The sequence below is a fragment of the Bos javanicus genome, chromosome 16, assembly GCF_032452875.1.
Source record: "Bos javanicus breed banteng chromosome 16, ARS-OSU_banteng_1.0, whole genome shotgun sequence".
In the NCBI taxonomy this organism is placed as follows: Eukaryota; Metazoa; Chordata; class Mammalia; order Artiodactyla; family Bovidae; genus Bos; species Bos javanicus.
Genome location: NC_083883.1, coordinates 4,914,607 through 4,939,814, shown reverse-complemented (window position 1 = coordinate 4,939,814; position 25,208 = coordinate 4,914,607). Strand labels below are relative to the sequence as shown.

The 25,208-nt window shown below is 59.1% G+C and overlaps 1 protein-coding gene across 6 annotated transcripts; it reads right to left on the bottom strand.

Moving 5' to 3' along the window:
* Positions 1-226: 226 nt before the first annotated feature.
* Positions 227-25,208, bottom strand: IKBKE (inhibitor of nuclear factor kappa B kinase subunit epsilon). Of its 6 annotated transcripts, none has more exons than XM_061382044.1 (22): positions 24,771-25,202; positions 24,135-24,209; positions 22,118-22,237; positions 21,334-21,474; positions 20,862-20,991; positions 19,157-19,338; positions 17,949-18,109; positions 17,053-17,163; positions 16,566-16,745; positions 15,738-15,934; positions 14,476-14,540; positions 14,296-14,387; positions 14,087-14,173; positions 10,884-10,953; positions 10,656-10,768; positions 8,871-8,947; positions 6,437-6,476; positions 5,451-5,552; positions 3,698-3,794; positions 2,886-2,998; positions 2,616-2,687; positions 227-1,018 (listed from the first exon to the last, which is right to left on the bottom strand). In XM_061382044.1, the coding sequence occupies exons 3-22, from the start codon at positions 22,202-22,204 to the stop codon at positions 985-987; spliced, it is 2,151 nt and encodes a 716-aa protein (XP_061238028.1). In that variant the 5' UTR covers positions 22,205-22,237; positions 24,135-24,209; positions 24,771-25,202; the 3' UTR covers positions 227-984. The 6 variants fall into 6 exon arrangements, with proteins under 6 accessions (XP_061238028.1, XP_061238027.1, XP_061238026.1 ...); XM_061382043.1 differs by having other exon boundaries at positions 10,884-10,959; positions 14,302-14,387; XM_061382042.1 differs by having other exon boundaries at positions 10,884-10,959; positions 24,771-25,201.

Genomic DNA, 25,208 nt, shown 5'->3' with positions numbered 1-25,208 from the left:
CAGCTCCTCAAGTGACAGGGAGCCAGAAAAGAGAGACCCCAGCAGGAGGCCAGCCTCCCTGGGCGCCTCCCTGAAACCAGGCTCCCATTCAGGGAAAGGCAGTGAGCTGTCCTGCCTCCACCTCCTAGTCCTTCTCACAGATTCCCAGGCACACGCAGCCTAGAGCCCTCCCTGATCCCCGAGCACACGCAGCCTAGAGCCCTCTTTGCCTCCAGAAACAGCCCAGTGACAGCCACCCAGAAAAGGGTCCTGTTTATTTCATTTCTGAAAGCTGCAGGCCTTGACTTCCTCGCGGCTCCGGCCTCATGGGCCTGTGCTAACCGGCACAGCTACTGTCGACGCCGCTGGCTGCGAACCCCCAAATCTGGTGGTGCCCCAGAGGGAGAGGGGAAGGTCCCCGAGACACAGCCCCGGCCTTGACCACCCCGTTCCTCAGCTTTAGGCTCGGTCTGACTGGAGGGAATGGGAAATCGGGCCGTCATGCCTGATTCCTCGACGGGTGACCCTCAGCAGCCATGGGAGACGGGGGAGGTCCATTTGTTCAACATCAATCACCTGAAGAGGAAGGAAGACGGGGATGGAGTCGTCTGCCCCGGCCCCCTGGGGAGCCCCCGGGAGGCCCCCTCTTCTGTTCCCTGAGGAGTGAAGCCCTGCACACCGGGGCAGGCGGGGGGAGGGCGTTTGGGAGCCTTGGCCCCACCGTCCGGCAGGTTTGCTGCACGGCGAGGAAGACAGGGGGGCTGGCTCCGGGCTCGTGCAGGGGTGCAGGTCAGCCTGGGATCCGGCTGGTGCTCCCGGGCCTGCTGCGCTGCCCCCCCAAGAAAGGCAGCAGAAGGTAATGCTGGAGACTCCCGGCTGTCAGCCAGGAGGGAGGTAGGCTGGTGAGGTGGACCCGGCACCGTCCTGTTGGGTCCCCGGTGCCGGCAGCCGGGCAGTGCTTGAACAACCGTAATGCTTCAGGATGCCGCGGGCACATCCCCAAGCTCAGATGTCAGGAGCCAGTGGGATCCTGCTTAGCCTGTAAAGAAAGGCCACGGTTAGTGTCTCCTGCCCAGGTGGAGAGGCCAGAACCCCGCCCGGGGACCCGCACCGTCAGCTTTCAGGGGCAGCAGGCTCGTCAGGCCCTCCGCTCTCCTCCCGGAGCGCCTGTGTCTCCTGACAAGAACTCTATTCTCATCCCTGGCTACACCTTAGAATCACTGGGAAAGCTTACGAAAATCCCCAACTCCAAGCAGCAGTCAGAGCCTCTGAGGCCAAGACCCAGGCATCTGTTCCTTTTAAAAGCTCCCCTGGGGATTCCACTGTGGCCTCGGGTTAAGAGGAGGGGAAACGGAATTCAGATGGTTTCTTTAGGCTCTTTGGTTACAGCTCTGAATCAGGAAGTAAAAAAATCCACTAAAATAAAAACGTTAGCTCTCTGTAAATAGACTACGTATCACAGCAAGGAAAATTTATGTTGGCACTAAAATTAGAACTTCCTGCCCCTAAGGGCTGTTTCGGAAAATCTTTCTAAGAAGCTGTCAAATCGTCTCCCTGTGGGTATTTAGGAGGATCTGTTCTCCTCTTGCCAGAATGTGACATGGGATGCCTCCCCAACCCAAGGACCCTCTGAAACTCTAGGAGCAGCCGTGAGCTCTGCTCCCAGCTTCCCTACCTCCCGCGGACCTCAGGGAACACCTGCCATTTAGTGAATCCCAGCTCTGTGCACCCTTCCCTCCCAGCACAGTGCGTCTCTCATCCCGTTTAATCCCTTTATTAGCACCAGGAGGTGGAATCTCTGGGAATGTGGTGGAGCTCAGAGCCAAAGAAACTTCCCGGGGCCGCATGGTGGGTGAGGAGCAAGCAGGGTCACACTCGGTAGGAATCTCTGCAGACTCTTTGGTTCCCAGATGGGGAAGTGACAGGCGTAAGGATGATGGGGAAGACGCGGGAGGTGCGTGCATGCACGTGTGAGTGTGTATATGTGTAAACGGGACCACCCCTGCTTCTGAGATTGTGTCCTTCCTTCTCTTTGGTTTTCAAACGCACCTTCGAAAGTGAGACTTCTAGATGGCAGGGCTTTTTTCCCTTCCAATGGTGCTTACTTGGTAATATGAGAAGCCAGTCACTCTGTTATTCTCCAGCTTTCTTTTGTGAATTTTACACAAAATCCAAAGGCTGAGCCCCGCTGCATCTGCCAGTATCCCCCCGACTTCCACCCTCCCCTAGCCCAGGAGTGGACTCCCGTCCGACGATGACGCAGAGCCTCTAACAGGGGGCCTGCAGGCCGAGCCAGTTCTTCCAGCTCTGCTTTGCGTTTCCTGGGTCATCGCCACTCTGAGGATGGTTGTATGGTTAAAGGAGCTGGTCTGGGTGTCAGGTAGAGGCCACGTTCATGCAGAGCTGGACACGGCCACAAATCCACGTGGCCGCCCTGAGGCCCACCCGCATCCTCCAGAGCACAGTGAAAGCCTCCACCTGGTCAGCACGCTGACTAACCTGGGGGCAAGGTCAAAGCCCTGGACCGTGGACCCCTGTCATCACACCTGCCTGGGCAGGCACGGGGCCTGTCCCCCTGGGGCAAGGATTGCTTGAGGACCCGGCCTCCCTACCCCTGCACAGAGGGCACTCCTCACCCTTCAATGATGCGGTTGTTGTCCTGGAGGTCAGACGCCAGCACCTTCATCTCCCCATGGAGCTCCTGCATGCTGTTCAAGACCAAGCAAGAGAGGCAATGGTGGCTAAGGACCAAGGCAAGCCTCCGCCTGACCTTTCCTGGGAGCCCCCTCCCCCACAGCCCCATCGAGCCTCATTCCTGCCTACCGGGCCTGGCAAGGGGCAAAGCCCCTAACACACACACACACACACATGCTCACACGCTCACACTCCCCCACTCTGGCACTTACTGGAGAACTAGGTCCTTCAGCACAGAGCTGGGATAAGGAGCTGTCAGGGGTGGGGAGGCCTGAGCCCCCTGTGTTCTCTCCTGCAGGAGCTGGTGAGATAGTCGGTCAAGGATCTGAAAGAGCCACACTTTAGTCAGAAGGGATAAGCCAGCTCAGGTGCTGGGCGCAGTGGCGGTGCGGGGAGGCATAAGCAACGCGTAACAAAATTATCGCCAGGCAACATCCCTGGAGTGTCAGGAATTTCCCACAAGCCCCCCCTTCTTATCCTGGGAGCATGGGGCTCCCCTGTCAGGCTCCCCTCTGTGTCTGACCTGTACCTGTCAGGACACAGTTGAGTCAGAAGATGCAGAAGGTGTGGGGGGCAGCCCAGCACCGTCTCTGAAAGAATGTGTCCAGTGCTGGGGAGAGGAGGAGCTGTGTGGGCCTTACTCCTTGAAGAACAGCCCCTCTCTGTCCCTGCTGGCAAGGCAAGTGGCCTCTCAGAGTTGCCTGAGTTGGTCTTTTGAGCAGAACAGATCAGAAGACCAAGGAGTGTTCAGGTCACCTCCCTCGGGGAGCCTCCCAGGTTGCACGGGGCCCAGAAGATGCCCCAGGGTTTGGGAGCCTCTGCCCTGTTATCGAGCATGCTTGTTCTGAGAACGCTGGGCACTGCCTTCTATCCTGGCGGGTCAGAGACCCTCCACGCCACACCAGAGTCCTCGGATGTGGTCAAGCATGGCTCTGCCCTGAGGCAGGGGAATGGCCCGGATGCCTCCCAGGCGTCCGACTGGCGCGGCCATGCTTGGCACGGCTAGGGCCCCGAAGCGGCCCACCTTGCTGAGGCTCTCCTGGGCTCCCTGGGCTTCCGTGTTGCAGGCGGCCACGGAGCAGCCCACCAGGCGCAGGTGGCTCCTGGTCTCGTCCACCAGCCTGGAGAGGGCAGAGAGGCATCAGGGCCCGGCCCATCGCCGGCCAGCACAGACACAGAGAGGCTTCCCACGCAGAGGCTGGGGCGCTGGCCACCCACCCTGCCCCTGCCCTTCCAGGAGCCCTCAGCCCACACCTGCCCCAGGTAAGGGTGCTGACGAGGGTCCTGGAGAACCAGCACTGTGGGGGCTGCACGCCCCTCCCGGGCCGGGACGCACAAGCCAGTAAGCTTAGTAAGCGAGGGCCTGGGTCAGGCTCCGGAGAGGCCAGACGCCTGCTCTGGGGTGCTCAAACCGGGGCCTGCTGACGCCCCCATCTCCAGAGCAATATATATTATCATATGTGAGACAGATTGCCAGTCCAGCTTTGATGCATGAGACAGGGCGCTCAGGGCCGGTGCACTGGGATGACCCAGAGGGATGGGATGGGGTGGGAGGTGGGAGGGAGGTTCAGGATGGGGGACACGTGTACACCCATGGCTGAGTCATGTCAATGTATGGCAAAAACCACCACAATACTGTAAAGTAATTAGCCTCCAATTAAAATAAATTAATTAATTTTAAAAAGACTCTTAAGAATTCTCTTCTCTCTCTAAGCAGAGGGAGTGAGCAAGGACACTGCCCCACAACATTAAAAGGACGCCAGCTCCCGGAGGCTTCAGCCACTGCTCGACTCTCAGCCCTGTGACGCATCAGAATCACTGCTGCTGCTGCTGCTAAGTCGCTTCAGTCGTGTCCAACTCTGTGCGACCCTATAGACGGCAGCCCACCAGGCTCCCCCATCCCTGGGATTCTCCAGGCAAGAACACTGGAGGGGGTTGCCATTTCCCTCTCCAATGCATGAAAGTGAAAAGTGAAAAGTCGCTCAGTCGTGTCTGACTCTTCGAGACCCCATGGACTGCAGCCTACCAGGCTCCTCTGTCCATGGGATTTTCCAGGCAAGAGTACTGGAGTGGGGTGCCACTGCCTTCTCTGTAGAATCACTGAGCAGCATTCAAAGCCCACTGGCCAAGCCCAACTCCAGACCATTAGGTCAGAATGCAGGGTGGCCTCCGGCAGGGGAGGCAGAAGCTGTCTTCTAAGCTGAGTCTCCTCTCCATCCTCAGAACCCACCGCTCCTGGGAAGCGGCCCTCTCGTCTCAGGGAGGGGCTTGTCTGCGGGGCAGAAACCAAACACTCCCACAGGGGACAGCGTGGAGGGGGCTCCACATGGGGGCCCGCCTGCCCCTGCTTCCCAGGCCACGTGTCCCCATCTCAGTCCCCAGAGAGGGGGCTTCTGAACACAACCACCTGGGACGAGGGAGAGAATCTAGATTTTAGACGCGGTCACACCCATATGCTAGTCCTGGGGCTGCTATTTACTAGTGGTGTGGTATTAAAGCAGCAGCTGTTCTGTGAGCCTCAGTTTCCTCATCTGTGAAATGGGGTGATAGTGTCCACTGCAGAGGGCAGACCTTGTGAGACTGAGTTAACAGAAATCACCCAGCAGACTGCCCGGTCCACCCAGGGCCACAGAACCACCTTTCTTTGTTGTTGCTTTTGCTCCTCTAGTACCGCCTCCCTCTCAGCGGGGGCTCTGCAAAGCCCAGGGCTGTCTGAGGCCAGGAAGCAGGCCTGGAGGGCCCTGGGAACCGAGTTCAGAAGGGAGGGCCAGTGTTACCTCATTCGCTTGCCGTGTGTGACCAGGGATGCCTGGTACTTCTGCACGCATTCCTCCTGGAACACCTGCAGGAGCCTTTTGGCTAAATGACTAAAATTCACCCTGAAAAGACAGAAACCGAGGCACAGAGATGAGCAGCCAGAGCCACCGGAGCACAAGCCTAGACTCCCGGCGTCTCCAGCGCCCAAGTGTCCATCTCCTTGGTCTAGAGCAGGGCCACCTCCCCAAAGGAGGTGACGGTGCTCGCTCACATGCATGGTGATGGTCAGAGCGGCCAGCACACAGCACACCCCAGCAGAGGGATGTGCGAGAAGGATCAGGGGTCTCAGGAAACACACATACACTCGAGCTCAGGCCCCAGAGAGGAGAGATGGTTGTGTGTGCGTGCGTGTGTGTGTGTAGTCAGGGGTGCAGGCGATGGTGCTCGCTCTCATGCATGGTGATGGTCAGAGCAACCAGCACACAGCACACCCCAGCAGAGGGATGTGCGAGAAGGATCAGGGGTCTCAGGAAACACACATACACTCGAGCTCAGCCCCCAGAGAGGAGAGATGGTCGTGTGTGTGTGTGTGTGTGTGTGTGGTCAGGGGTGAGTCCTCAAATAAGTATGAAGTCAGGGAGGCTTCCTGGAAGAAGAGAGTGTCCAGGAGACAGAGAAGCAGAGGGACATCCAAAGGAGAGCCTGGGCTAGAGCAGAAAGAGCCCAGAGCATAAAGCGGTACATGGTTAATCAGCGAGGGCAACAGGAAAGGAAAGCCCTCATACAATTGTGTTCATACCAGGAGTCAATCCAGTCTCATCAAGACTGCTGCTGAGAAACGCGCCCCCAACCCGGCCCCAGAGTTAGTGCCCCCCAGCTTTCCTCCTGCCCAGCTGGGGCCTGGGGCCAGGGCCCTTTACCACCTTGTGTCTGGCACAGAGACTCACTGTCCCCTGGCGACACCCACCCTCCGGCTCACCCGCCTGCTGGGGCACAGGCCACTCACTTATCCAGCTTGTGAATCTGCTCCTCGTTGTAGCCCAGCCCTGAAGGAGACAGACAGGGCTGAGGTCACGCATGCGATCGATCAGCAGAGCAGACGGCGCGAGGGCCGGGCGAGCTGCAAGGGTGAAGGCAGAAGCCTGGGCCCTGCCCGGCGCTCCCAGCCCTGCAGAGCCAGAAGGACAGGCCGAGGGAGACTAGCACCCAAGACCCTGCATTATGAGCAGGCAGAGGCCCACGCAGGCCAGGCAAGCCCACTCATTGGGGGTGGCGGGACAGGCGCCTAGGGCTCCAGGTGGGCACCGGCGGATGAGACGGGCCTTGAAGGATGTGACCTGACCCCTCATCCAGTCCTCCTCCCCGTAAGGCAGATGCTAACAGCTGGTGGACTCCGTCCCTGAATATTCAGGCTGCGGACAGCTGGGCTCTGCAGCAAGGGGTCGCCCAAGCCAGGCCACCACCTTTGATCTTCCCTTCTCGGCCCAGCACTGTTGCCAGCAGGGCTGAGCTTCTCACTGCCTTGGCTGCGGCCTAATGCTCTCTGCACTGGGGAGGTGCTGCCCTCTCCTGGACTCCAGGGGAATGGCCTCTGGTTAGCGGCAGAAACACGACGTGATAAGGTGGTTCCTGCCGCTGGGGGTCTCTTGCTGCCCACCCCCATCACTCCCCTGATAGCGGAATCGCCTCCCTCCCTGGCCTCTTTGTCCTGAGCCCTGCGCTCAGCTGACTGTGAGGTCCAGGCGATCCAGGACGAGGCCTGGGTCTGCCTCCTTCCTGTTATCGTAGCAGGGTGCTGTAGGCAATTCATTTTTGCCTTATCTGTCACTTGTAACACACAGGATTTCCCTGTGAAGGGAAAGTGAGAAAGTGCCCTGAAAATGACGGGGCATTTTCTACAATGCCATCTTTCCCCAGGTGTTGGCAGTGAAGTGTTATTTGTCCTGGTTCTTTATACACTTGAATAAAGGACTCTTACAGACTGATCCAAGTGAAATTCTTTTTGAGGCTGTAAAATGGGGTGGCTCAAAGCAGCTGGACCCAGGTTGCTCGGGCTACTTAACTTTCCTGTGTCTCAGTTTCCTTATCTATAAAATGGGGAGGTTAATAGTGTCTTACGATTTTTATGAGCATCACATAATTTTTAAGAATATACCCACTGTCCATAGAACAATGCCCAGCACACAGGAGGTGCTCAGAGTGTAGTGGTCACAAGATGGCGGGATTGCAGTGCTGGAGGCAGAGAAACCTCCGGAAGCCTCCTAACGTCACAGCAAAGGTGGTCAGCTGGGTGTCAGGCCAGGCTTCTTGAGCCCATGGCCCCCGGCCTCAGGAACAGGGCAGTCTTGGTTTTCCCATCTCCTGAGCTGTGCTCCCTTCAAGGTCAGACCCAGAGGCAGGACTGAGGCTCCCAAGGAGAGACCACCATCTTTCAGAAACTGCATGTCCAACACGGCGGCCGTGTGGCTGCTTTGAACTTGGAGTGTGGCCAGTTCAGCTGATACGACAGAGAACCTGAATTTTTGTTTTAACTTAACAAATTCGATTATATTTAAAAACTAAAGCAGTGTGCAACGTTTTTTCCCTATCAAACACAGCTTTATTGTTTTGGTAAAAGTACATGTAATTCTGTTAAAGAAATTAGATTCTGAATAGAGGTGCCCCGTAAGCGTAAAATACACGAGGGTCTGCGAAGACTCAGCACAGAATAAGACTGTAACATATCTTTTTAATAATTGTTTCCATGGATTACATGCTGAAACGACAATCTGAATATACTGGGTGAAATAAAATACATTATTAAAGTATATTTCACCTGTTTCTACTTTTTACATTTTGGCTACTAGCTAACTTAAAAACTACAAATGTGCCTGGCATTATATTTCTGTGGGACAGTACTTTTTAGATAATCTTAGGGGTGGAAGAGAGCTTTGCAATCAAGCCCAAGCCCTCAAACGTCGATTTCCTGCACATGAGAAAATGGTAGGGGCACGTGGGCAAGAGGGTCAGTTCCTGGAATGTGTTACCTCCCTAACCCCACGAGCCAGCTGGGGCCTCCCCAGGCTCCCCTTCCTGCACCAGCGACGCTAACTGGTATTTCTCCTCATCCTCCCCTTTCTGGAAAGCTTGACGACCTTAGTCAGCCAGAGACACACAGACAGGGAATCACTTCTTAAACCATAAAGTGCTCTGAGAAGATGGGGGGTCTCGGTCAGGCCGCCTTTCCTATAGCACCCAGGTCTCAGCGGAGCCCCCAGGTGGCAATGGGTGCAGGAAAGGCTCAGGCCCCTCAGTGGTCTGTAGGGGGCCCCCCACCCCTCCCCACCTCCCATACCCCAGCCCAGCTGCGCCACCCGATGCTGCTGCGGTATTACGAACAGCCAGCTAACCGGAGGGAAGGAAGGAGGGGAGAGGAGGGGTTTGCTCTCCCCGCGGCTCACCTGGCCTCATTCTGGATTTCTTGAACTGTTTGTAGGTGAGGTACATCTTGTCCAAACAGCACTGAATCTGCTGGATGCTGTGGGCAGGAGACAGAAGAATCGAACCGCACGGGTCAAGGTGAGGGAGGCAGGGACGGCTGTGGGAGAAGCGGGCTGTCTCCCTACAGGAGGAGCCTCGTTTTGGGTGGCCACAGTTCTGGGGGCCAGTCTGGGAGTGGGGTAACTCTTCTGTTTGAGGCATCTTCTGCTTAGCTAGTCATTTCTCACTTCTGTGTTTATTCTCTCTCTCTCTCTCTCTCACACACACACACACACACACACACACACGGAAGAAGCCAGGCAGGACGCGTGGCAGGAAGGTGGTCTTTGCTGCCCAACAAGGCTTGAGAAGAGGTTCTGGGAAGGAGCCCTGGGCCCCAGAACAGGAGAGGTGGTGGCACCTGCGTGCCGGAGCCCAGGAGGAACGTCTGTCCCCTGGCAAAAGCAAAAGTCGTGTTTTCTGCGCAAGGAGAAAGAACTTAAAGAAGCAACAACCCTTGTTTGAAACGAGGATGACTCCAGGTCCTTGGTCCTGCCTGTAGAAAGGGAGCTCGGGAGATGACCTCTCTACCCTCTCAGCCTGGGCTCTAAGGTCGTGACTGTTTCGTCCTTTTCTTTTCCAGGACACACCCTGTTTGAGATGTTGGGGTGTGAGGGCAGTTCTTCCCCACCCCCCGGCCTGTTTGGCTTCACTTCCTCCCTGCAGCTCCATCCAGGACCCCGTCTCCGCTATTTCTGGAGAGCCCACGCTTGTTCCCAGGATCCTGTGGACTCCAGGACCCTCCCCAACCTGGGATCTGGAGTGGACAAGATCCTAGGTCCAGTCTTTATCCAAAATAATGGAGCCAGAAGTGTTTCAAATTCAGAACCACCCTCTGATTTGAGAAAGGTGGGTCAGCACGCATACACTGTATCATGGATGCCCCTGGGGAGTCTAGGGCAGCACCCCGTCATCACACACCTTCAACCTTCAGGACTGTAAGAACAGTCACTTAGTGGGATAAAGAAAGACCAGGAAGAGCCTCGTGTCAGTTAGCGCAGGTTCTGCAGCTAAGACAGTGAAGAATCAGCTCCGAGGTGTTCAGAGCTTTCTGAATTCAGAATTGGGGACCAGGGCATGTGGCTCTGTGCAGACACTGACTGTGGGGGCTGGAGGAGCGGGCCACGCCCTGGTCAAAGCCCAGGAGGCAGGCAGGCGCTCCGCACACGGGCCGTTGGGGAAGCGGTGATGGGGATTTTCCTGTTTGTCTGAACGGAGACTGGGGATTCAGAGGGGTAAATCCCTGGTGTAGGCCAACCATACAGGCTCTGGAAGCAGGCAGACCTGACCTGGGGCCCTATCCTTTGTCATTACGAAGCCCCATCATCTATAAAAGGAGCACAAGAGTAGTAGCATCATTACTGATTTGAAGATGACCTGAGATAATAGAAGTAGGAGGACCCAGTCCAGGGTCTGACCAGAGCAAGGGTTCCGAAGAGGTGGGAACGCGATGTTTCTTCCATTAGAACTACTGCACCTCTAAGACTCGTAATTCACTAACTCCCAGCTGGGGTGGGACCCCAGATCCTTGCCTTTTCTGGGCAGTCTCATGGGAGGGCCGTGGGTTCCCCACCGCGATCCGCAGACCCCAGCATCCTCGCCAAGAGAAGAGGGGAGGCGGGCGGACTCCTAACGGGGCCACCCGGCCCTTTGCGGCCTCCGCCCTTGCCCCACCTCCAGCCCGCCAAGAAGAAAATCCCACAGACCTTCTGTCCTCATGTACCTGATCCCGGTTCTTCACCAGCTCAGAGCACAGGTCGCTCAGGGTCTTCTGAGTTTCTGTGATATTGTGGGAGCATCTGGAGAGGACCTCGGCCAACTGGGGGACACGAAGGCAGACCCCGTGGGGTCCTCAGCGAGGCTCGGATGGGAGCCTGGCCAGACCCCTGCTCTCAGCTCTGCTCCTGGCCGCCCATCAGCCCAGCCTCACTCACATTCCGCAGCCTGGACCTCAGCTCTGCGGTCCTCTTCAGGTCCTGGAGCTCAGGCACCCCGGCCACGCCGCTAAACCTCGAGGGAAGGGTGAAAACAGATCTAAGGATTGGACTTAGTGGCAAAGAATCCGCCCGCCAAGCTAGAGACGTGGGTTCGATCCCTGGGTCAGGAAGTTCGCCTGGGGAAGGACATGGAATCCACTCCGGTGTTCTCACCTGGGAAATCCCAGGCACTGAGAAGCCTGGTGGCTGCAGTCCACGGGGTCACAAAAGTCAGACACATCTTAGTGGCTCAACAACAACAGTAAAAGCACACAACAACCAGACGCCAAGCGCGGTCTCAGATTGGATCCCGGTTTGGGGTGAAACCAGCCAGAAAAGAACACTTGGGGGATAACTAGGGAAATCTGAACATGGACACGCCCTATAGATGAAATGTACTGACCTGGAGGATCATAAGCTTAGAAAAGCAGGTTATAAAACAGCAAGCACAGGGAAATGCCATGTTGGTTAACACACACAGGTACCAGAAAACCACGGATATATGCAGATATCATGTCTCTTCGGTGGCAGGATATAGCATTTTAATTTCATTTTTGCTGGTCTATATTTTCTAACTTAGTACAATTAGCATAACATATTATGCTGTTTTTATACCATAATAATTAGGGAAGGAGAACCCTGTGTGTTTTGGGAGGGCGGGGGTGGGGAGGAAGGAGGATTGGAGAGAATCAGGCAGGAAGGGGTGGGGGCTCCCAGAAGGCAGGGCAGGTCTGCTCACCACCACACCTGCAGTGTCTAAGACAGTGCTCGCACCAGCAAGCGCCCCACACAGAGTGTCGAATGGACTATTCAGCACAGGGACGGATTTCAGGGCATGGGATACTTGTGCAGAAGAGGATGAGGCTGCCCAGCCCAGCTGGACCAGGAGTCGGGAGGGGCAGGTCAGAGTCCTAGCCCTGGCTGCCACACCCCTGTCTGCAGGATCTGGGTAATCACTTTATCTTCCAAGCCTCAGGCTCTTCACCCATATAATGGGGACAGAAACCTTCTTCCTGCTCCCATAAAAGGTGATTGTGGGATCAAAGAATGCATTCACACAAAAGCAGTCTTTTTGGGGGTGGGGAAGCCCTGGGAGTCCCCACGTCATCAGTCAGTCCTGGGGCCTGAGTGGGGCCTACAGATGGCAGGGGGGCTTCGGGACAAAGGCCAGGGTACCCGGGCGTCTCCAGAGCCCAGAGCGGGCGCTCACGTCCGGGGGTGAGGCGAGGCTCCAGGTTGGCAGGACGGCCCCTTAGTGCCACGTGCCTGGGCTCTTCCAATGTGCGATTTGGTCATAATATTGTTTCGGGTTCTCTGTGGGAGGCAGCTAGTGTCATCAGACCTCATAAGAGCCTGCCGGCCTGAGCATGTCCCGCAAAGAACAGGACTGGGAGGCTCTCGGGCTGGGAGGCCCTGAGGTCAGTCAGTCCTCTCAGTTTGAAAAGGAGGAAACAGGGGCCCAGGTAGGGAAGGCACCAGGTGGTGGAGACCAGCTGTGGGTCAGCGATGAGCCTGGGCCAGCGCCCTCCTTCTTGGGGGGCCGAAACCGGCCCCAGAGCAGGCACTCTCCTGGCCCTGCACTCTCCTGGCCCTGAACTCTCCACGCCCACCATGCCTCAGGGGAGACCCTGGAGCCCAATGGGGAGAAACCGCACCAGCACACCCTGCGACTCCAGCCCTGGGGCTACCTGGGGCCCCACACTCTCAGCCCAGGGAAGACGGGCAAACACACAAATGCTCTCTGCACATTTCCTTCCCACTCCGGAACCTCACTGGTCATTTTACTGGGTCCTGGGGCTGCATGCATTCTCCCCTCCCCTCTGTCCCTCTCCAGCTCCTCAGCAGGACATCTTCCACCATGACCACGGCTTCAGCAAACCTCACAGCACCTCCCCACCCCTCCAGTCACTGCCCCCTTCTCTTTCCCTGCACAGGGCCTTCAGCTATTCACTCACATTCTGGCCTTACAAAGTCTCACTTCTTCCAGGAAGACCTCCCTGGTTTCTTCTACCCATTTCTAGTCTCCCTTCACCCAACCGTCCGGCCGCCTGCACGTGCCAGGGAAGGGCTGTCTCCTCCAGGAAGATGGGGGCCCTCTGCAGGCCTGGGGCCACATCACCCCTGGAGGCCTGCTCTGTGCCCTAGCAGAGCCCTGCCCAGAGGAGCTTCACCAGAGCAGCCAGCCGACCCCGCCCTCTGCAGCCCTTTGTCTCTGCCACTGTCTGGCGGGGGCTCGGCCATGCTGGGGACTCATCTGGAGACCCCCGCCTCCCCCTCGGTGCACAGCCACCGCCCTGTCTGTCCACTGTCAGAGCTGCCGCTGACCGGTGCCAGGAGGAAGGCGGGTCTGCAGTGCTGACCTGCTTCTGGGGAACTCCCAGGACTTCCCGAGGACAGGGGCCGCGGGGCGAGGGGCAGGGGGGCCAGGCATGTCCGGCACAGCCTCTGCTCTCTGTCACCGCTTGTCACCAGGAATGGCTCCAGCTGCCCTCGGGTTCCCTGGGCCGCAGGGCCCCCTCTCCCAGCTGCAGCACAGCGCGGGCACCTGCCCAGCAGTGCGCTGGCCACCGGACTCTTCCTGCGGCTTGTTTCCTGCAGCTTGGTTTCTTCCTCCCCAGTCTCTCCCTTTTCCAAATCCATCACCCTGAACTGGCCCAAGTCAGAGGGTGGAGGGTGTGCAGCTCCCAGGACTGGGACAGGGAGTCCTTGGAGGCGAGGACACAGAGGCCCAGGGGAGGCGGGAGGAGGATACTGGGGATGAGCCTGCCTGCACCTCCGTCCTGCGGGCCCAGGGGCCCCGTGTGGGTGTGGGTGCTTCTCCCAGAGCCCTGCCCCAGGGCCCGGGGCAGCTGAGGGTCTCACTTTTCAGAGAGCGGATGGGGAGGACAGAGGCCCCTTCTCCTGGAGGCAGGGGGGCTGCCTCGGAGCCTGAGGGGCAGGGTCCTCACAGGCCCACAGCCCAGAGGGACTGGAAAGCGGGGGAGGTGAGTGCGGCCAGCTGGCAGGGGCGGGGCATGCTCTCTCCACTCAGCCTGCCAGGGAGGTTGGCAGCTCTGAACTGGAGGAGGCAAAGGGCACTGTTGGAAAGCCCAGGAGAGGAACAGACAGAGAAGAGGGGCCGGCCCCGCGCCCGCTGCAGCCCCGCCCCGGGAGACACCCACCTCTCAGGGCCGAGGCTGCTGCTGAGGAAGAGGAGAGCCATCCTCGCGAGCTCCAGCGTCCGCCTGCACGTGGCCTGGAGCATCTCCCTGCCGAAGGGAGCCCGATCAGAGCTGCCTCCTTCTGGAACCGAGGGCCCAGCCCCAGGGCGGTGCTGAAGGGGGCCTGGGCTGCCTCTCCTGCCCACCCACCCAGCCCTCAGGGCACTCACACGAACCAGTGCAGCCCCCGAACCGTCAGCTCCTGCCCCCGCAGCAGAGTCTGTGCCAGCCGCAGGGCCTGGTAGCCGGCACCCAAGATGCCCTGAAACACACAGCGGGGCAGGGTGACATCCTGCACCCTGACCCCTGCAGGAACCCTCCTCCCGGCCAGCCGGCGGCCGCCCCCTCACCTTAGCTGTGCTGTAATCTGCCTGCAGGTCCACTTTGGGGACAAACTTGGGAACGTCCAGAGCGGCTGTGGATGAAGACTAGGTCAGGGAGGGACGCCCGTCTGGCCCTGGGCGAGGTCTGAGCGCGTCTTCCCCAGCCCCAGCTCACAGTCGGCCCGCACCACCTGTCGGCGCCTCCAGCTTCCTGGCTTGCCTGGAGCCCCACCTCCTAAGTCTTAAATGCCCTGAAATGTGCTTCTTTATGGTTTCCCTGGTGGCTCAGCGGGTAAAGAATCTGCCCACAATGCAGGACCTGGGTTCAATCTCTAGGTTGGGAAGATCCTCTGGAGAAGGGAAAGGCTACCCACTCTAGTATTCTGGCCTGGAGAATCCAAGGACTGTATAGTCCAGGGGGTTGCAAGAGTTGGACACGACCGAGCAAAGTGCAGTCGCAGTGCTTTTTTTACAACTGCAGCCCCTCACTGCCCCCTTGTGCCCACTTTGGAGAACGACAGCCAAGGCAGCAGAAAAGAGACTCAAACCACTCCTCCCAGCCCCTGGGGTCGCAGAGTCCCACAGGACTGAACGAACTGGGGCTTCCCTGATGGCTCCGACCGTAAAGAATCCACCTGCAATGCAGGAGACCCCGGTTCACTCCCTGGGTGGGAAAGATCTGGAGAAGGGAATGGCAACACATTCCAGTATTCTTGCCTGGAGAATTCCATGGACAGAGGAGCCTGGAGGGCTACAGTCCACAGGGTCCCAAAGAGTGGGACACAATTGAGTGACTAACACTCCTCACACTCGGGGGTTTTAAGGTGAATTCCCCTCCCAGCCTTGGGGACCCTGAGAAGGAGGAAGAAATTGGCATCATTCAAACGAGGAGTGATTTTTTGCTAGAACTTGCAGAACAGAGCTCTGGGCCCCTGACCGCCTGCCCTTCTCTCCAGCAGCTTGGGCCCCTGCGCCTCCAACACAAACTCAGAGGTTTCCCGTCAGGCATGGACTGAAGACAGCAGGTGAAATCCAGCCCTCCCTGTTTCCCTTGGAGTTTCTATCACAGATCTCTGGATGCTGTGACGCAGGTTGGTCCAGCCACCGGCCCGAGTCCCACGGCATTTCAGAGGCGTTTACGGAATTAGAACCCAGAGATGCCTCCACACCCCAGGGGCCCAAAGACATACCCACAAATCAAATGAACCAATGTCCTGGATTATAAGCCTCTGGCCCTTGGAAGAGAAAGTGAGGAGGAGAAAAGGTCCAGCCTGGATGGCCCTACTCACGGTCCCTGAAGGCCAGCCCCTTGGGGGGCTCGCTGGCTGTGCTGAACAGGGTCAGGGGGCTGCTCGCCGTGGTGTGGGCGATGTGTTGAGCAGAGAGGCCAGGCTCGAGGACGCACAGGTGACCCTCAAAGAGGTACTCCTGGTGCTGGGGGGCCACGCCGGTCTGCTCGTACACGGCCTCCAGGAAGATGGCTATCCTAGAAAACCAGGAACAGAGGCAGGAGAGGAGGAGGCGAGGGGGTGTCAACAGGCAGGAATCAGCGTCAGGGTGACCCACACACAGCTAAGACTTGGGCTCTGCTTTTCAGAGGGAGGGACTGGGAGATTTTTCTTCTCCAGGGTTGGGAGACAAAGGGTAGAGGTGGTGTCCTGAAGCAGATGGAGACAAAGTCCAGTGTCCAGACTCTGCCTTCACGGCCCCTCCTACCACGCTCCCTAGAGGCACCCAGGGAGCCTTGTCCCCTAGGGTCACCCAGGACTAGGTAGGACTCACCTAGTCCCCAAGCAAGCTCCAGAAACAAAGGGTTCTACGAGCAGTCCACTGGGGAGTGCACTGGCGGTGAGCGTGTGCTTGCACACACACACGCCCCTCAAGAGGTTTCTAATGCACGTCAGCTTTGTAAAGGTTGCTGAATCTCTCAAGTTCCCAGCAAGGAACAGTGGTTAACTTGATGGAACTAGTACTTCCCCAACCTGAGACTGGACCCAGAAGCTTCCGTATCTGAGCGCCCCACAGAGCCCGGCGGGACAGGCCCCTGGGCCCGGGGCGGGGCTGGGGGGCGTGGGGGGCGGGACGGAGAGGAGGGGCCCCGCGCTTGCGCCACCCACGTGTTGTGCGCGTGGACGTAGACGCGGTGCAGGACGGCCTGGGGCAGGGAGAACACGTGGATCACGCCTCGCTGCAGGATGTCGCTGGTCTCTGCGAAGAACTGGTCGAAGCCCCAGCACTTGGCCTGCTCCACCTCCAGGATGTTGGCCAGGATGGGCACCAGCTGGCTCTGCAGACCCCTGCCCCCGGGACACGGAGACAGTCAGGGGCTGGGGGCCCAGACTTAACCTCCAGGAGGAGGTAAATGGGGGCGTGGACTGAGAAAGCCCTGGAGAGCCAGGACTGAGCGGGCGTGGCAGGGTAGGGTGGGGAGGAAAAGCCAAAGGGTCTTCCAGCTCCAGGGGGAGAAACTGGGGCCGGGAAGGGAGAAGGCGGAACCTAAGCCAGTGGCACAGCAGGGGCTCCTGCTGGGCCAGGCCTCTGCTGAGAGGAGGACCCAGGGCTGGGCTGGGGTCCGCATCCCCTCTCCTGCAGGCTCTCACTCACATGGACAGCTGGCAGGTGATGGGCAGGGTGTAGCTCCACTCCAGGGGCCCATTCTCCCGCCTCTGGGTGCCCGCAATGGCCCCGGCTGGCTTCTCTGTGGTGATGCGGTACCTGGGGTGGGTGGGCAGGACCAGGTCACCAGGACCCCCTGCCCAGCCCATGATGCTTCCAAGGGAGGACAGACTCGGCCTGGAGGCTCAGAGACTTGCTGGCTCCTCTGTCTGTTTCATCAGCCCCTCACCACTCATCCGTGCCTGCCTGGCTCCCCCACGTGCCCGTGCTGTGCTTGGTCAGTCCCCTCCCCTGCACCCCACAGTCCACCCTTCCCTCCTCTAAAGTCCAGCTACCCTGCCAGCCCTGACCCAAGGCAGACTCCTTCCCCTTTCCCTAACTTAGCACGGTTCCGCCCGGCTTGACCCCTGAGCTGAAGGAGCACCGACCTTCCTGCAAATCCACCTGAAACCTCTTTTCTCTGGTGGTGCCCTCAGTGAGAGCAGCCACAGCCTCTGGATAAGACAGCGGGAAACCCCGAGGGACCTGGGATCAGGAGGCTGGATTCTTGCTCCTACCCCCACCCTGTTCTTTGCCCTGGCAGGCTTTGTGACCTTGGACAGATTGCTTTGGGAACCTCGGCTGAGATGTGGTCAGCCCAAGTGGGGTTGGGGTGGGGCTCAAGGGAAGCACTGGACTGAGATGTGGTCTCCCATCAGCCAGGGACAAGGCGTGGCTTCTTGTCTGATGGACCAACATCCAAGCATCTAAAGGGATTGTGTGTGCACTCCAGGCCCTCTGGGCCCACCGTCAGAGGCCGAATGGGGGACCCAGCAGGGACCAGCGGGATGCCCAGGCCCGCCCCCTGCCACGTGGTCCCCGTGGGTCCCCATGGGTCGCCGTACATGATCTCCTTGTTGCGCCGGGGCCCGCCAAATGGGACGAAGGGCAGGCTGCCGGTGGCTGCGTGGTACAGGGTCACCCCGATGCTCCAAAGATCCACAGTCACCCCAAAAGCTTTCTGCTGGGGCTTGCGAAGCACTGCCCGCTCGTACATGTCAGGGTGCTGCCGCCGGGGAACCAAAGAGCAGTCAGGGACGGGGAGGGGGCAAGGGCCTGAGCACCCCTGGACCCCCGCCCGCCCCCCCCATTCAGACTGCCTTCTCCCACCTCCAGGAGGAAGCAGAACTGTCAGAATACATCTCCTGGGTCATCTCCAAAGTGAGTGTGCCACAGGCTTATCAGCCTCTGCTCTGGGGAAAGTGGTGAGCAGCAGGGCTCCATCCTCCACGAGGATCTGATCAAGGGCTTGATTGAACAAGGGAGGCCTAGCCCAGGGCCTGGCTGGGGGGTCTATGCAGGGGGCCTGGGCAGGGGGTCTATGCAGGGGACCTGGCAGGGGGCCTGGGCAGGGGGGTCTATGCAGGGGGCCTGGGCAGGGGGTCTATGCAGGGGACCTGGCAGGGGGCCTGGGCAGGGGGTCTATGCAGGGGACCTGGCAGGGGGCCTGGGCAGGGGGGTCTATGCAGGGGACCTGGGCAGGGGTTCTATGCAGGGGGCCTGGCAGGGGGGTTATGCAGGGGGCCTGGGCAGGAGGTCTATGCAGGGGACCTGGCAGGGGGCTTGGGCAGGGGTTCTATGCAGGGGGCCTGGCAGGGGGTCCATGCAGGGGGCCTTGGCAGGGGGTCTATGCAGGGGGTCTGGCAGGGGGCCTGGGCAGGAGGCCTATGCAGGGGATCTGGCAAGGGGCCTTGGCAGGGGGTCTATGCAGGGGGCCTGAGCAGGGGGTCTATTCAGGGGGTCTGGGCAGAGGGTTTGGACAGGGGACCTGGCAGGGGGTCTATGCAGGGGGTCTCTGCAGGGGCCCTGGGCAGGGGGTCTGGGTAGGGGGTCTATTCAGGGGGTCTGGGCAGGGGGTTTGGGCAGGGATCTGGGCAGGGGACCTGGAAAGGAGTCTGGGCAGGCCTCAGCACTGACCTTTTGGCCTTGGAGAAGAGAATGAATTATTCTGGGGTTAGGGTTAGGGGTGAGGGATGGCCCCAGGGGGATTGGACGGGGCCCCCAGAGGGGCGCCGAGAGTCCCAGGGCGCGGGCCAGCCCCCACGCCGCTCACCAGGTATTCCTCGGTGCCGTAGACTGAGACAAACTTTTCGTCGTCGTCCAGCTCGCGGGCGGCCCCGAAGTCAGTCAGCTTGTAGATGCTCTGGCCCTCCTCGCCCAGCAGGCGCATGATGTTCCCGGGCTTGATGTCACGGTGCACGATGCCGTTCTCCCGCAGGTGGTTCATGCCGGCCGCTGCCACAGACGTGGGGCTGCTAGTGGCTCCAGCTGGGGCCGGCCCAGCGGCGGGGCCCGTCCCGGGGAGGAGCCACGGACAGAGGGTGACACCCAGGGGTCCCCAGGGGCCTCGGGAACAGCAGGAGGACAGAGATGGACATGGGGCAAGGGACAGGGGTCTCGAGGGCGTGGAGTGTCGGGGTAGCCTGTGGTTCCCTGGAAACCTGAGAGGATGGTGGCTCTGCTTCCCAGCGGAGGGCGCTCAGTTACTCCCCATCTTTTTTTTTTAATTGTGGTAAACTGTACCTAACAATGGAGAAGGAAATGGCACCCCACTCCAGTATCCTTGCCTGGAAAATCCCATGGACAGAGGAGCCTGGTGGGCTGCAGTCCATGGGGTTGCAAAGAGTCGGGCACGACTGAGCGACTAACACTAACTACCTACCTAACAAAATTTACATTTTAACCATTTTTAAGTGTACGCATCAGTGGGATTAAATACATTGACATGGCTGTGCAGCATCACTGTGTGTCTCCAGACCTCTGTCAGTGTCCCAGACAGGAATTCCACCCATTAAGCACTCACTCTCCACCCTGTCACCCTCAGCCGCTGGCAATCACATTCTACTTATTGTTGCCATGGACTGAATCTCTCTTCTGCTGCTGCTGCTAAGTCGCTTCAGTCGTGTCCGACTCTGTGCGACCCCATAGACGGCAGCCCACCAGGCTCCCCTGTCCCTGGGATTCTCCAGGCAAGAACACTGGAGTGGGTTGCTGTTTCCTTCTCCAATGCATGAAAGTGAAAAGTGAAAGTGAAGTCGCTCAGTTGTGTCCAACCCTCAGCGACCCCATGGACTACAGCCCACCAGGCTCCTCCATCCATGGGATTTTCCAGACAAGAGTACTGGAGTGGGGTGCCTCTAGGTTCCTCAAATAAAAAGGATCATATAGTAGTTGTCCTTGTGTGGCTGGCTTTTTTCACTCAACACAGTGTCTTCCAGGTTCATCCAAGTGTCGGAATTTCCTTTTTTTTTAAGACTAGTTAATCCGTCACCTGCATGTTGCACACTTTGTTTATCCATTCACCTGTCTGACCTGTGGATTGTTTTTGCCCTTTGGCTATTACTATTCATTATAGCCAAGAGGCAAGAACAATAGCCAAGAGGAGACGGTGAGGGACAGGGAGGCAGTCCATGGGGTCACTGACAGTCGGACACGACTGGGCAGCTGAACAGCAACAGCATTATGAATCACAACAGCATCATGAATCGTGCCGTCATGAACAATGGTGTTTTTAATTGTACTCTGGAACTGGAGTTGTAAACTGCCAGTCTGCAGGAAGCAGACCCTGGGTTCTGTCCGCTCACTAGCGTCTGTCCCAGGTCTGTGCGCGGGGCGCCTCTTAGGTGCCAGCGTTCTTGTGTCTGGATGCTTCTTCCAGAAACAGCACACCCCCTGGGACTCTGCCTGCCGCTGAGGGCGGGGTCTGGGGCTGCCCTGGGCAGGGGAGGGGACGCCCGGGGCGTCAGGGAGGGGCTCACCCACGCAGCGCAGCACCACCAGGAACTCGTCCTCGGGCAGCCCGAAGGCGTTCTCGGGGCTCTCCAGCACGCTCAGCAGGCTCCCGCTTGAGCAGTACTCCATGACCAGCACCTTCTGCCGGCCGGCCCCCTGTGCGAGAGGGACGGGGTCTTGGGGAGGGCACTTCTCCTCTTTCCAGAGCTTCGGTGGCTCGGCCACGGGCCCAGAGCCCCCATTTTATAGGTTTCCACTTCTGGCTGGCCTTCCCTCCTCTGACCTCAAACTGAACCCAAGGTCACCTTTTCCAGGAAGCCTTCCTTGATTAGGCCCCACGCCACAGCCCGATTTTCCTATGCAGTGCCCCCAGCCCCTTGGCAGCCTTTCCTCCTCTCTAGGTGACCCACTTATGAGTGTGTACCGGGTCTCTATTATTCCATGACCTGACTGGGTCAAAGACAAGACCGCACTCCTCTGACCGAGCACCGGACCCACCGTCTCCTCCACCGCGAAGAGCTTGATGATGTTCTGATGGTTCAGCTTCCGCAGGACCTCAAACTCCCTCACCTGCACCTCGCGGGGCCTCAGGTAGCTGGCCGTGTTGAAGACCTTCACAGCAACCAGCTCCCCAGATTTCTGCCGTGGGGGTAACAGAAGTGGCACCCCTGCCCTGGGAAGCACACCCTGCCTCCCAGTTTCCGTTCAGACTCGGAAGAGCTAACCCCAGGGATGAGCCAGGGTAGCCTGGTTGGGGATGGGGGCTCCCACCCTGAGCTCCTTCCCCTCCCCAGGGGGCCCCATGGCCGGGCCTGACCGTAGCACGGGGAGATGATAGGACCCTGGCACACCTGATACCCGGGAGGGGCCGGTTTGTGTTACTGCTGCTGTTGCTACTGGCAGTAACTACGGGCTGTTAGCAGCACCGTCCTGTCTGGCTTCAGCGCTTAAGTCCAAGACAGTGCAGTGAGTCTCATGTATCCAGTACAGCCGTCAATGCGATAAAGGCAGGTTAAATCCAAACGGGTCCTGCTGCCCCCCTGCTGTTCCTAGATTTGCCGCCAGCTCCCCTGGACGTTGGGTTACGTCTTTGTCCCTCTCTCTCCAGCCCCAAAGCGTGCCCAATGGGCATCACCCCAGAAGCCCTTTTCAGACCCCCGCACCCCTGCCCTGCCTCAGACAGTGCAGATCAGAGGAGCCTGCCCAGACACGCCCCAACCCCAAGGCCCGCTGGGGACCGCCTTCCCGGGTGCGGGGCAGGGCGGGCCGGGGGGGCTCCCACCTTGTTGCGGGCCTTGTACACGCTGGCCGTGGCCCCCTGCCCCAGCAGGTCGTCCGTGTGCCACAGGTAGTTGACGGTGCTCTGCATCTCCCGCGTCCGGCCGGCCGGCCGCCTTCCGCCCTAAAGAGCACACTGGTGTCCAGGGCGGCCCCTGACACTGGTAGCTGTGCCCGAGACCACCCCGTTGAGGGGCTCCACACAGTCACTCCGGAGGCCAGGGGGCAGGGGCAGAAATGGAAAGCACAGGAAGACTAAGTAACTTCCCCCAAAAGAAGCCCCGCCACCAGGCCCTCAGCACACAGCCTGGCCCGGTCCCCTCGCAGGGCTCTGTCCCCTCCCGACTCCGCATGTCCTTGTCGTCCCCACCCCAGGCAGGCCACTCTGCAGGGACAAGCCCGTTTCTCTGCCACCTCTCCTCCGCACTGGCAGTTCTGGGTTTTGGCATCCAGGCCTGGATTGTCCCAGGAAGCAGAAAGTGCTTGAAGGAACGGCTCCAGGTCAGACAGCGTCACCCACATCACCAGAAATCTCCAGGATTGCAACACGAGCCGGGGCCTTCCCCAGCGCTCCTGGGGCCACCACTTCCTGCTGCTGTCAGCCACGGCCAGCAAGCCGGCCTGGCTAGGTCAGCGCTGCTCAGGGAGGTGTGTGTGAGCGAGCATGTGTGCACGAGTGTGTGTGTGTGTGTGTGTGTGAGAGTGAGCATGTATGCGCGGGTGTGTGTGTGTGTGTGAGCGTGTGTGTGTGTGAGCGAGCATGTGTGCACGTGTGTGTGTGTGAGAGTGAGCATGTATGCGCGGGTGTGTGTGTGTGTGAGCGTGTCTGTGAGCGAGCATGTGTGCACGGGTGTGTGTGTGTGAGTGAGCATGTATGCGCGGGTGTGTGTGTGTGTGAGTGAGCATGTATGCACGGTGTGTGTGTTTGTGAGCGTGTGTGTGTGTGAGCGAGCATGTGTGCATGGGTGTGTGTGTGTGAGTGAGCATGTATGCACGGTGTGTGTGTGTGTGAGCATGTATGCATGGGTGTTTTTGTGTGTGTGTGTGTGTGTGTAGGGTTAGGGGAGGCAGGAGACCATCACATCCAGAAGCTCTGGCGGCCTCTGGAGGATCTGAAACCCCTCTGCGGCTCTGTTCCCCGTATTTGCCCCCACGCCCTTCTCCCCAAACGCCAGTTCCTCTCAATCAACTGACTGCAGAGCAAGCAGCCTCAGGAGTTACATTCAGGGCTGCTCTGAAGAGCGGGGCCAGGGCTGGTCTTCATGAGAGGGGCCCCCACCCCCTAGATACTCTCGGATGAGGCCGGACTAGCCAGGGCTGCTTCCTGTTCTACCGTCTCAAAGGTGGTCAACCCTAGGGTCACCATGCCTGGAATCCCACGGCTCCTTAGCTTCGAGCCTTCTCTCTGTAAGCTTTTTTTTTTTTTTTAATGGGAATCTTAAGAAGGTCAATCCCTTGAGCCAGAGGCCACTTGGAGAGATCAGGGGTCAATTCCAGTTTAAGAAGATGGATTGGTGTTTGCGTTTTATAGAAGCTGTGAAGGGATGAGTCTCTCTGAAGATGAGGTAATAGCTCAGCAGAAATAAGCTGGTGAGGTTTTCCCCTCCAAGGCTGTGGAGGAATCAGCCTGCGGGCCTGGGGCTGAGGAACCAGGTAGGATATCCTGAAATCAAGGCCGAAGGTCCAGCCAGGGGAGGCATCAGCTCCTCCAGAGTCCTCCCCAGGGCTGGTGCTGGGGCCTTGCGTAGCTGTAGGTGCGAGGGAAGGGCAGCTGGCGCAGAGAGCAGAGTCCCACAGGGCTGGCGTGCCTTGGGCTCTCTCCTGGTCCCGCCAGGGCTGTGCCCAGGTCCGACAGCAACACATCTGGTCAGGTGTGCATGCTCTTCGGCCCCCAGCGCAGCAGCTGGTGCCCAGAAGGGCGGTGCTGGGACCGAAGAGGGTGGTGGGCAGCGGAGCCACGAACCAGCTGCCCCACCCCTGCCCCTCCATCTCCAGGTGCTACAGCCGCCAGAAGCACTTACCCCGCGGATCAGACAGAGACTCTCCCCGGCAAGAGTGTGCTGTGCTTTCTGTCTGTGGCCAGTCCAGGAGCTGAGCTGCACCGGAAAGAGGAGGGCGGATGAGAGGCAGCCCTGGGCGCTGTTCACTCTCAGCCTCCATCAGCCCTTTAACCCCTTCCTGTTTGTCACCCTCCCCCACAGAGCCGGGGGTTTCCAGCCTAGACCGATCCCGCTCCAGGAGACTGTCCTTGCCACTCCCACCCTCCAGGGGCTCGGGCCAGTGAGCGGGACCCTAGGAGAGGTGAGAGTCAGCCCCAGAAGGGAGGCAGAAAAGGAAATTACAGAGGCAGCGCTGGAGGCTGGCATCCGACGCTTGGACGGGAGTGTCTGAGTTCTCCTCTGCGCCGTAAAACCCTCCCTGCCTCTCAGGGCCTCCAAGCCGTCCTCTGCAAGGGTGCCCATCTGAGATGGTGCACAGGGCACCTCGGGGCGGGGGGCAGCAGCCTCAGAGAGATACGCGGCAGGGGCAGGAGCCCGCAGAGCCGACCCTGGCCGGCCAGCACCCTGGCACTTCGCTGATTGCTGTCCTGCAGCCGCCTGGCTCCCAGACGCCCCCATTCAACCCTCCTCCCCTCAGCGTGGACTCTGCACACTCACCCCATCTCAGCTGTGAGACAGGCAGGCTGTGGGACTGCGAGGCACCCCCAGACTTTCAGGGTTTGCTGCCCTGCACGGGCCACATCCGTAGCATCCTGGTGGCCACGGGTCTCGGAGACCTGAAGAAACTCAGCCTTCGGCTCTCCACTCTCTCCCACTTCCTGATTTCGTTCCTTCTCTCTCTTAAAGAGACAGAGGCAGCTGGCGGCTGCCACCAGCCTGGCAGGAAGGAGAAAGAGGATGCTCTGAGTTCCCAAGTGCAGGCAACAGAACCCGGTCTGAGCCACGAAAGAGGCCGGGCACTGAGGCTGGGCGGCTGTGGTGGGCTGCGGGGTGTTATTTCTGTATCTCCCTGTGGTTTGCCTGAGCAGGGAAGTTTGGAACTCAGCCCACAGTCTACAGAGCAGGTTGGGCCAGTTAACCAAGTGAAGAACTGCC

What these genes read in the sequence shown, in the direction of transcription:
- IKBKE (XM_061382042.1), bottom strand. Translation starts at nt 22,204, where the DNA reads ATGCAGAGCACCGTCAACTACCTGTGGCACACGGACGACCTGCTGGGG. An exon ending in GGTGGTGCTGCGCTGCGTGG is followed by an intron (nt 19,339 to 20,861) that starts GTGAGCCCCTCC and finishes CGTCTGTGGCAG; the next exon opens with CGGCCGGCATGAACCACCTG. An exon ending in CGGCGCAACAAGGAGATCAT is followed by an intron (nt 17,164 to 17,948) that starts GTACGGCGACCC and finishes CACCCACCCCAG; the next exon opens with GTACCGCATCACCACAGAGA.